This window comes from Zeus faber (genome assembly GCF_960531495.2).
Source record: "Zeus faber genome assembly, chromosome: 7".
Lineage (NCBI taxonomy): Eukaryota > Metazoa > Chordata > Actinopteri > Zeiformes > Zeidae > Zeus > Zeus faber.
In genome coordinates, this window is record NC_137203.1 from 23,093,068 (window position 1) to 23,105,639 (window position 12,572).

General features: G+C 45.1%; 1 protein-coding gene across 1 annotated transcript; it reads left to right on the forward strand.

Moving 5' to 3' along the window:
• Nucleotides 1-2,307: 2,307 nt before the first annotated feature.
• On the forward strand, nucleotides 2,308-5,963 carry ido1 (indoleamine 2,3-dioxygenase 1; the record flags this gene model as incomplete). The annotated part of the gene is made up of 9 exons (XM_080004272.1): nucleotides 2,308-2,400; nucleotides 3,039-3,134; nucleotides 3,228-3,347; nucleotides 3,733-3,851; nucleotides 4,100-4,199; nucleotides 4,296-4,413; nucleotides 4,523-4,574; nucleotides 4,764-4,912; nucleotides 5,548-5,963. 9 exons carry the CDS (start codon nucleotides 2,308-2,310, stop codon nucleotides 5,961-5,963), a joined length of 1,263 nt encoding a protein of 420 aa, XP_079860398.1.
• Between the last annotated feature and the right edge of the window lie 6,609 nt (nucleotides 5,964-12,572).

Genomic DNA, 12,572 nt, shown 5'->3' on the forward strand with positions numbered 1-12,572 from the left:
GCCGCTGCACTGCACGTTATGTAACACCCGTTATGATGGGAATTTGGATTTGCACGACACCTAAAATGACCGCGGCGAACAGAGAGAATACTTGAGGTGTTAAGGATGTGAATGTGGTCTCTTACCGCAGCATGAGGAAGTGGTGCGTCGGTTTGATGGATGCAGGAGAAGGGGAGGGCTCCATGGGACGCGGCGTGCACCTGGGAGCTCGGCTTTAACCTCATCTTCGGGGTGAGGAGAACCGGGGCTTGAACAGGCGGACCACCACCGTTTTGGGGGAATCGGGCGGTCGATCGGAGAGAGAGATCCAGGCGGCAAGCGACACAGCGGGGGAAACTAGTGACGCGAGACCCGCGAACGACCCGTTCGGAGCGAACGAATCTTTCAGAGGACACGGGCGTCGCGAGTCACTCCGGCAAAAAGAGTGAATCCTCGACTCCCAAGCAGAACATAATGACTGGCTTACTAATAATTGCAGATTCAGACTCTCACATTCCGCTCAAATGAATAGTTTTGAAGTGAATTGTGTTTGCGAGTCACACTTTTGCATTTCTCTGTCGAAATAAATACATTTTTGAGAATTAGGCTCAAAACGTTGTATGGGATCCACGGTTTGCGTTCTTCAAACTGAATAAATACGTTCGACAGAGTGAAATGATTGTTGATTGTTTGTTGTTGTTGTTGTTGTTGTTGTTGTTGTTGTTGATTTAATCCACAACTCAGAGCTGAACCGACTCTTCTGACTCTTGCTCATCGTTCACCGGAAGCCCCCACTCACTAACCGGCTCATTGTACCACCTGACACGAACGAACGAACAGAGGGGGAAACGGAATGACTCTTTTTTTTTTCTAACCGAGTGACTCATCGGGAATTGAGTCCGAAACATGAGCGGAATCTTTCCCCACTGGGGGGAAAAACTGCAGAGCCGCAGCCCAGCTCCACCTCCAGTCAAACGCAGGGCCTGCGGAGCTAATAATAAACATTCATTACAAAACACTGGGATGCTTCACTTCTCAGAAGCCCCCATCTGCAGCATCTGACTGCTCACCTCGGTGGTTCTCGACCTGGGGTGCGGGACCCCCCCCCCCCCTCCAGGGGTCCTTCAAGAGGTTCCAGTGCCCCCGCCCCCCAGCAAAAAAAAAAAAAAAAGGTTGATTACCAAACTTCATCATGAGATAATGTACAATAACTACTGTTGGTAGTTATTGTACATTATCAGTAACTACTGATCAAAGTTTTCAGATTGGGGTCCCAGACAAAATCTTTTCAAATTGGGTCTGTGGCCCAATGTGTATTAAATTGAGGGTCCCTGACATGAAAACGACTGAGTTAAAAAAAAAAAAAAATCTGATCCAGGTCTAAATGGACCTGGATGCACGTTATGGGCAATTGGGTTGATGCGGTAGCTTGGCAAAAACTAAGAATTCCCATTTAAGAGTGCGTGGCTTTTATACGAATTACATGATATTATAGGAGTGAATTAATAATTTCACCACGAGCCCATTGAGATGTCAGGTTTCAATAATTCAATGAATCCTCGTTTCAACTCCTGCAGTGATGAGTGTGATCCACCAGGTGATGCTGACACACTGGATTCTCTCACTGTAGCGACTGACTGCTGGTGGTCATGATGGCCGGGCACTGGAAGGCATGGGTTTCTTTCTTTCTTTCCTCCTTTCCTTCTTTAAAATAAAAAACAAAAACAAACAAAAAAAAAACCTGAATATATAAGGAAATTAGACAACATCTGTGTGATAGACAACAAAAATAAACAGTTTTGTTTACACTTACATTTGTTTTGTTTCGACCTTTGCAAAGCTCGAACGTGTGGCTAAAAGCAGTGACCCAGGATGGACCTTTGAACAGAGCATCCCTCCCCACCATGTCATCTTTTGTTTGCGGTTGTTCACAATTAAGCCTGTGTTTGCCCATGTGTTTGTAGAACTTGTTTGTTTGTCGGGTTTGTTATGAAATTCTCTTATCAGAAAACTATCATAGCAGGATATTGTTCACAACAAAAAACAATTAGTGGTGAATTGTATTTCACACTGCCAAATGGTTGAGATCAAGTACAAGTGGTTTGTCGGCCAAAACAGTTGCAAAGCGAGAAAAGATCCATATCTGAGTGGGATTGCGCAGTACTGGAGGCTTAAGGTTAAAAAAGACATTGTGTAAGCAGCACCACTGTTGATAGAAGCTTTTTATGTGAACTATGCCCCGGGGGGTCAGAGATACAGCTCTCAGTTTGCTAAATCATTTTCTCCGTCTGAGGATCATTACAGGTCTGTGCTCTTATAGCCACCTAGATGGACACTGTCGTCACAGGCACCGAAGCCCCATTCTCTCTGGAGCCTTACTTTGTTTCCGAGGAGCTGGGATTCATCCTCCTTGCGCCGCTGGTAGGTAGGAGACCAGCCTAATGACATGAAGTCTTCTCTAACACTACGGCAGTCAGAGCAACATGTATAAATTTGTTATTCTCAAGACATAGAATTTTCATGGAAAAAGGCATGATGTGGATCATGTGTATGCGTATGCATTTCAGGTTCAGACCATGTTGTGTTCATTTATTTGTACTGAAAGAAGCAAAATAAATGACAAATGGCTTCGTCATAATATAGTAACTATTAACAAAATAACGTTTATTCTATTTGAGATTACAGTAGGACGACATAACAACATGATCAATTACTGGAATCAAAACATAATGTCAGAAAACATTGTGAGAATTGTTTTTGATTGCTTTAGTTGGCGTTTTTTTTCCAACTTTTTATCAATTCCAAGTGCAATTAAGATTGCATATGCGTATACAGTACACACAAAACATCTTCTCCGAAATGAAACGAATGAAAAACAACTGACAAATTCACATCACATTCAATCATTTCACCTACTGCACAGTGCATCTAATTTTGTACACGTGGAGCAGACACAGATATATACATATACCATTGTAATGTCACAGACTGTAACAGATTCGATTTTCTCACGTGGGTAACTTGTTTTCCATAACTTGGCGCAACTTGATATTATATAGCAAAAGCTGCCGCCATATTACCAGCCATGGATGGATATTGCCTTTCACGTCCCAGAGCTGGTGCACTCCCACACCCTGCGCTCCTGCGTTCACAAGGTACTGTAAGACAGTGAGTGAGCAAAAAGAAACGGTGTGGATATTAAACTCACCGAGCCGGTTGAATTCAGTCACCCCCCTCCCCCCATCTAGATGCCACTGCTGAGCAGCAAATTCCTGGAGAGACACCGGGAGTTGCGGCTCGCCCACCTGGCTCTCAGCGTCATGACCATGGGTTACGTATGGCAAGAAGGAGAGAAGGACACAGTGGAGGTATCAGTTCAGTTCCTTCATTCATCATACTCTCATAAAATGTACAATGGCTAGAAAAAGGGTTAAATGACACCGTAGAGACACAAAACTGTCTCTTGTGACCCCTCTTAGCGGAGTGGCAGAGGCCATGGACTCGTATGAGGGGTTGGCCGGATACTTCAGGACGATTCTGATTTTGATTTACCATCCTTTGCCTCTCGTTGTTTGGCTGAATCATTATATTGATTAACAAAGTCAGTGGGCAATCCTTCATCAAACAATGTCAACTTCAATGGACTTGACCTTGGTTAAACAGTCCGACCTTTGTTATGTTCTACTGCCACCGACGTGTTCACAATCAGATTTTTTTGGATCCGCTTTTTTTTTTTTTTTTTTTTTAATCAAGATGCTGCCCCGTAACCTGGCCGTCCCGTATTGGGAGGTGTCACAGCGCTTGGGGTTCCCCCCGATCCTGACCCACGCGGACGCTGTATTGGCAAACTGGAAACTGAAGAATCCGGACGGGTAGGAGACAAGCTGCGGTCCAGGAGGTTTAGGTTAGGTTTGTAATGTCACATAAGCTCGTCTCAGCAAAATCATGTCATGTCACGTCATGTCTCTCTTTTTTCTTTTCATGCTGACCGTCTTAATCACCGTGCCAGACATTTTCAAATGGAGTAAGTACTTTATTTGTATGGAGTCACTGATTTTATTGCCCTTCTCTATGATGCTGTGGTATTGTGATGCATGCTAAAGTCAACCCTGTAATTCAGCAACTTGGAGCTTCTGGTCAGCCTCCCAGGTGGGGACAGCGTCCGAGGGTTTTTCATGGTCACTCTCCTGGTGGAGCTCGCCGCCGTTCCAGCACTGAGGGTAGATATAAAAATGATCGGTTCAGTGGAGAGGAAACTGCGGTAAGCTGTTCTTCAATGTGTGCCGAGGATGACAACGTTATGGGATGTGTCTCAGAGCATTCCCAGCGTGATCAACAGTGTCCGGTGTGGCGATGGTGAGGCCGTGACCAAATCCCTGGAGGACATCAGTGAGTCTTTACAGGCCATGACGGACGCATTGAAACTGATGCAAGGTGAAGGGCTCAAACTTCTCGCGTTAACAAATGCATCTATATTCAGCCTGTTCATCAACATTCAACATTCAACTTTCAACATACAACATGCATCGTCTTTCTTGTAAAGTGTACGTGGAGCCGTCGGTCTTCTACGGAATCATGAGGATCTATCTCTCTGGGTATTTATCCACTTTGGTTAGTTGGTATTGCAGCATAATGACATGACACCTAACATTGCAACATATATACTGTATATGTGTGCGTGTGTATGTGTGCATGTGCGGGTGTGCGTGCATGCGTGTGTGCGTGCGTGTGTGCGTGCGTGTGTGTGTGTGTGTGTGTGTGTGCATGCGCCTGTGCGTGGTGAGGTGGAAGGACAACCCCTGTATGCCAAAGGGTCTGATATACGAAGGCGTCCAGGCAGGAGCCATGGAATATTCTGGAGGGAGCGCGGCGCAGAGCAGCCTGCTGCACTGCTTTGACGAGCTGCTGGGCGTCAGACACCAAGCAAGCAGTGGTGAGAGGCTCGGTCATCATCATCCTCTACCTGCACCAATCCCAAATGCTAAAATTAAGGATCAATTACTTTTACTGTCGCATAGATACTGTTCATACTGGACATTGTGTTAGACGTGTACTCAGTTTCTCCATTGCGACGATCTACATCCTTCTAGGAGTCTAAAACGTAGAAAAAAACAAGTTGCTTTTTTTTTTTAACATCATAGTGTGTTGTCTAAGTGTCCTTGAGCAAGACGCTGAATCATGCATTGCTGCATGTGGTATCCCCTACCCCCCTCCTCTTTTTTGTGGCATGGTGGCTCAGTGGTTAGCACTGTTGCCTCACAGCAAGAAGGTTCTGAGCCCTTTTTGTGTGGTTGCATGTTCTCCCCATGTTCACTTGGGTTTCAAGAAGGAGTTGGGTTGGGTTATACGCATGCCCCTGACCAACGCACTTGGCTGCAGCTGGTACCCGGGCATCGTTCTGTGACAGCCCACTGCTTGTAAATAGTACATTTGTAAATTCCCTGTGGGGATTGATTAAGTGATTCTTCTTCTCAGTGGGATATACCCTGATTCCTTATTTTAGGCGGCCATTGCACTGATATCACAGACCAGTATGAGAACCGCTCTCTAATGCTCCTTCTCTCATAGGTGCTTTTCTCCGGCGCATGAGGGACTACATGCCCCCTGCCCACAAGCGGCTGATCCAGGACATCTCGCTGGAACCCTCCCTGAGGGGTTTCGTCCTAGAGCGGCAAAGCGAGCGTCTCAGCCAGGCCTTCCAGCTCTGCGTCAGCAAACTGTTGGCCTTGCGCAACTATCACATCAACATCGTTGGCCGCTTTGTCACCGTGCCAGCGGCCCGCGCCCGTCAGCTCTGCGGCGAAAACTGGGCCCCAGAAGCGGAGGCCCTCAGCAGGGCCCCCGCAGGGCTGGAGGAGAGGGGCACGGGCGGCTCTGGCATCATGACCTTTCTAAAGACTGTGAGGGACAGAACCAGAGATGTCTACCTGCCCCAGAGTGGCAAAGGTGCAAAGAAACAACACAAGGAGGCACAACAGACATGAACCTTCACTGAGGATGCGTGGTGCAATGGCATCGACATAACACCCTGTGATTATTTGTTTCATATGTCATAATAAATGATGCTTGGAAGAGTTGTTAGAGCCTTTGATTACTTGTTCTATATTGAGCTTTGTTGCATCTCATAACTAAACCTCAGTTTTATTGACGTGAGTGATACCCATCATTTAGTCCAAACCATAATTCAAACCATCTCTGTTGCTTTCCATTAAAGGCAACCACTAATTTCTTTCTTTAATCTGAGGGAGAATGCAAAATATGCACAAGACATCTATTCCAGACCAGCTTCAATTACGCCACCGCTCTTACTTTTCAGATGGCATTTGCAAACTGCCACAAAATCCATGCTATTATTTTTTCATAAAATTGATTTTTAGGTTACGAGTATGACTAAAATTTTGAAACGTTTCCTTCAACTTAAGCACAGCAACATCAATCTTTTTTCACATCAGAGTACTGAAATACACAACGAGGCCAGTGAATGGTGCTAAAGGGCAGTTTCACAACACCTGAGAAAAACTGAAACGCCGTTCTCTGAACTAAGGTAAGAATAACTCTCCAAGGTATTCATGTTTGAAAATGGCCATCAATCTGTAAATCATCTCCACAGAAGACCCTGTATACTTTCTGTGTTGAAAGGTTACCAGGCATCTATCTAAAAAATAATAGTCCCTTGTGTCCGTATTAGAGCTTTGGCAAAGGGGCCTTCACGCCAGAGCACAATGCACAAAGCAGGGAGCCGCCACTTATCAGGAAGGTGACCTCAGTCCCTCTGCCATCCTCCAGCCCACATCCAGCCCACACACACCCCGCTACTTCCTGGAGCGATAGAGCTCAGACCGCCCGGCCAAAATAATGGGCTTGATTGTGCCACGAACGGCTTACGCTGTATCATCTTCACCTCTCCTGGCAAGTCCCCGCTGGTCTCTCATTACAACAGCCTTTTGCGAGTGGAGATAAGGACCGATGACGTGGCGATTTTTCGATCTGGGCGATCCACCATGTCCTGCGCTCCGTTTCACGCCGCATTGGGCACCATATCACGATGGCTAAGTGGAAACAAATGGATGGGTAAAAGTTTTCCATGGAGTGTGAATCAAGTCTTTAAACAGGGATGAAGATTTTATAACGTCAAATGTCTTGCGTCGTCCGCACAAAAACCTAGTGAATTCAAAGTAAATGCAATCAAAGCGGCTAATCCTGCGATCATTAATATTTCATTATTTTTCACATAGGCGGTGTAATGAGTTTTGCACAGTCGCAAACTGTACAATCAGCTGTGTTTGAAAAAAAAACAGATCTAAAACAGGACGGGGTAAACAAAAAGAAAGGTGAACAAAAATAACACACACAGGGATGGAGAGAGCACAGCGAGCGCACTGCTCACATATCAGAAGAATGATCTGATTAGAGCCTCCTCCACAGCCAAAGCAAATAATCCCCACTTTATTGCCTAACTGTGGAGGACTCCCCGACAACCTGGCGGGTAAACACACTATCTCCAAGGATGTGTTCATTGTGTCGCTGGGCTGGGCCTTGTAAGGCCCAGTGATGTTTCACTACCTCCCAGAACAGAACAGTCATTGGTTTCAGCAGGATGTGACACACACACACACACACACACACACACACACACACACACACACACACACACACACACACACACACGCACACACACACACACACACACACTCACACACCCTACCCAAACCACAAACCACATGTTGAGCCATTTAAATTGAACCCATTGTATTGATGGTGATTTCATGCTTCTTACGCAGCGCTAGTGCGCACAGGGAAGATATCACACTTCCTTCTGAGATATTTTGAGATAGGCCAATCCACACCTTCCCAGGAAAGGCTTTCCTGTATCACAAAACCTTCTGTTTCCGACCTAAGGCTTCACTGCTTTATCATCGAAAATCATTCGGTTAACCAGCGCCTGGTCTCAACTCATGGTTAAATCTCATTGTTTCGCATCTTTTGTTCAACTGTACCGCAGATTCTATGATATCAGATTAATTTCACGTTAACCTTTAGAGGTGCAGTGTGTAGAAAGTAGTGACATCTAGCGTTGAGGTTGCAAATCGCAACCAGCTGAATACCCCTCGCCATGGCGGTGCAACATGTTACATTTTCTGTGGAAGAGAGGGCGGCTGCGAAATTCCCGCAAAACGCGAAAGGCCCTCTCTAGAGCCAGCGTTTGGTTTGTCCGTTCTGGGCCACTGTAGAAACGTGCCGGTGCATCATGTCGGCCTCCGTAAAGCATACCCGCCACCTACAGTATGTAGATACAGTATAAACGGCTCATTCTAAGGTAACACCAACACAACAGTTGTTATTTACATGGGATTATACACAAATTAAAACACTTAGGAATATTACATTCTATTTCTTCCAAGTCAGTTCTGAATATTCTAGACACTGCACCTTTAAAGCAAAGTATTTTCTCGGACAAACAAAATAAATTATTCAACAGGAATGAAGTTTGAAGTGCAATTACAGAGCATTTAGCAGCTTTTGTGTCATCACTTTGTTCACTTGTTTGATGTTGTTGGAAAACTGAAATTTGAAGTCACCATCAAAAGGAGTGTGGCTTGAAGGGATGATTCAATTATTAAAGGGATATTTTCTGCAGCGTAGTTGCCTGAGAAAAGAACCGACATCGGCGAGGCAGAGCGTCCAACTTCTGAGCACTCTAATAACCAGCACAATCTCTTTCTTAATGCCTCAGGACCGATTTTTGACAGGTGTATATTGTCCCTCTTAAGTACACGTCAGGCGGATTTGCCATTAAAGTTCACCCGGACATGGCGACACGATGGCGGCTGTGTTGGGTCCCAGAGTCACTCACAGTTGTACTATTTTGGAACCTGGAGACAGCCATCATACAATGCATCAGGCCATTCATTACCATTACTCCTCAGGGAAGGATAGTATCTGAGTACGTAAATCAAGTACAATTTTTGAGGTATTTGTACTTTACTAGGGGACTTTCATTTTCAAAGCAAATATCTTTTTTTTTTCTTACTCCACTGTATTTACCTGTAACCTCTGAAATTACTAGAGAGTTAATAAGGATAATGATGGAACATGAGTCTAGGGATGAACTTTTAGCTGAAACTTTTACTTTCTGCACTGTTTTCTGAGTATTACACTTCTACTTAAGTACAGGATACCAGTACTTTTCCCCCCCGCTGATTATTTTGAACCCCGGGACAATAATGTTTATTTTTTTTACAGAGAGCAGCTCCCCCATGCACAGTGCCTGTGTGGTCCAATAGACTGGGCTAGAAAGTCCTGAATGCAGTCATCCTGCTGCAACTTTATCACCTCCTCCCCCACTGCCTGCGCTTGAAATCCAATGCCAACGTGAAAAAAAAGAAAAGAAAGACTTGAAGTTCACAGATGACTTGAAAGGTTGCTTTTGAGGTGTAGAATGACTGCGAGCGAGCCAAGATGATGTCACTGACATGACAGGTAACCACACAGCGCTGCGGTTTCCAGCCATTCAATACAAAACTATTGCACTGTTCTCGTAAAAAATTGGCCCCGTTTGATGTGTGAAATGTTTTGCAATGCCCGTTAGGAATACCCATTTGATTTGATATGCACCCAGTGGAGTTGGACACACGTTTCATGAGGGTTCCTTGTAAATTTGGCTCTGCGATCTTTACACCACCAGGTGTTGGCACCTCGATCTGGCCCTGACACGATTGTAAGATAGATAGACAGACAGACAGACAGACAGACAGACAGACAGACAGACAGACAGACAAACAGACAGACAGACAGATAGATAGATAGATAGATAGATAGATAGATAGATAGATAGATAGATAGATAGATAGATAGATAGATAGATAGATAGATAGATAGATAGATAGATAGATAGATAGATAGATAGATAGATAGGAAATTTAACAGAAAGGTAATTTTAGGTAAAGGTAATAGAACATTTATAAAGAAACTGATATTGGATGCCAGGTTCCTCAATTGCAGTGTGTGAAAGTCTATGACAAAATGAAATAAACTCATAGTGACACATGGCATTCAAATAGTTTTGCTCTGAGCAGGAACCCACGTACGTCACGGCCCCTTTTGTTTTAAAGGTTAACACAACTCTGAGCAGCAAAGCGGGAGACGCAACTCGCTCTCCAACCTCTGCTGACTCACCAGGGGCTCGGCCAGGTGCGACACGGGCTGTAACACACACTTTAACACGAGAGCATACGCAAAGACACGCACTATCCACACACACACACACACACACACACACACACACACACACACACACAATCACACACACACACACACATAAATACAAGCATGAGTTAAGAAGAAAGACAAACAAGCGACACACGCACGCGCACGCACGCACACACGCATGCACACACGCATGCACACACGCACACACACACACACACACACACACACACACACACACACACACACACACACACACACACACACACACACACACACACAGGAAGATTCTGGCATACTCCACGCTTGCGGGGTGACTTGCAGGCAGAGATACTGTACATGGTGCGGCTTCACTCCCACTCTCTCTCACCCCCCTCCGGGCTTTCCTCCTCTGCCTCCACCGCGCTAATGTCCTCCCCTCCGCTGATTGACTTCCTCTTCCTCTTCCTCCGATTTCTCTCTCGTGTCACCTCTTGTGCCGGTGCCCACACGCTAATGTTATCATGCAACGAAAACACAGGAAGCTCCAAGTAGGGCCTCTACGTATCGACCCTTCCTTCTCTCCCTCTCTCTCGCTCTCTCTCTCTCTCTCTCTCGAAGAGTCTTTTGCTACAAGTACACTGGTTCCCATGTGTAAATATACTGTGGTACCCAGACTCAGAAATGTATTGTTTTGCATGGGGGTCATGGCCGTGTTAGGAGTAAATTATACTGCGAGTATTCAAAGCGACCACTAACAACCCCTGTGGGTGGGTGGTGAATTTGCAAAACCTCAGTAGCCAAAGACGGTATCAGCACCGACACGCTAAGTCCCTCCAGCCAGATAGGGTCAACCAATGCTAGGGGATCCTGGGCTTGGCCTGAAAAAAAGTCTTCAATATAACTTATTCCATCATTTATTTCAACTTGATGCTGGACCAAGATTGTTCTGACCAAGTTTCACTCGTCCATAGATGCTTCTCTTGTCGGCAACAGGAAATATGAAAGGTGGTTCCCCTCCTTGGCAAAAGTAGCACTGAGCCGACGAGTCTTCTCGTACTGAGCTTAATCCAGACTCGTCAGCCCGACCGCGACGGCGGTTCGGTTACCGCATTTAATAACGTGTAAACAAGCCACGAGGGTGTTTGTGTCTCCATCTTTACTTCTCATCTCGCTCAGGCTTCATTCAGCCGATGCAGGAGGACGCCCGTTCCTCTGAATCCCGCTGGGAAAGGCCGCCCGCCTGCCAGTCAGCTGGAGTCACCGGGAATGGATAATACACCATACTGTATATCACCCTTATTATACAGTGATATCTGGCTGTGAGTCTTGAACTTAAGTGCCGAAATGCAGCATCTGTCAACGGTAAAATTCTGTGCAGTTTATATGCAACTCTACTCTGCGTTCTGCCACATACTGTGAGGCGAGTTCCATCTCTATAGGGAGCTGTTTTTAATCGTGGAGAAAGATATGGGAGAAATGGCGGAAGAAAAAACAATAAATATGTTTTCGAAACGGTCGTTTCAGGTTCTGTATTGAAGCAGACTGGTAGGATAATTTCCCAGGATGGATGCTGAAATAGGGACATTGGCTCAACCATTATAATCAATAGTAGAAAAGTATGTTAATTCATGCTGTATGTTCATTGATTTCTAGCTTCACCCAACAACAGTGCTATTGGAAATGATGGAGCTGTAACGGCTGATATTCCACATAATGTCAATTAACGTCTTCCGTTGAATGTCAATACCAATTTACTTGTAGTTTGAATGCAAAATATGGATGTGGACTTGTATAGGCACAGTTTCCTATTTTCCAAAAATTGTGGATTGCAAATGGTACCTCATGTGGAGTTTCATCTTTGGAAAGCCAAAGAAAAATGAGAGCCTGCTTAACGTTATGTTTGCATTTTAAGACCATGGATTACGTTGAAAGTTGATTTGTCATTAACATTAAGTTTACAGGGCAAATGATCAGAGAAAAAAGCACCTGCATCCCCATCGCTGCGTCATCCTCCCTCCTCCTCTCATCTCCTGAGCCAGGCAGCACTGGACTCTTGGCTCTTCCCTTGCTCTTGTGTTTTGTAACAGTTTGTTCTGCCAAAGTGTCAATCGCCTCCGCCAGAAACAGCGCCATTTAGATGTATGACCTCATGCCTGTGCCATCTAATTTACAAAACTGGGAAAAAACAATATTGTTGCTTTTTGCAGTGCCATTAATGCAAAAGGCATTAACAGAGCGTCTGCAAAACACACCCGCTCAGTACTCACACAGAGCAATTTAGAAGTCCCCAAGAACATGATCTGTATGTACTGTAAACATACAGTATGTTATTGAAAACAAGTTTCAATTTGAATAAAAAACATGTTCAATACTGTTCGTACCGTAAGAGAAGAGTCGGTATTCTG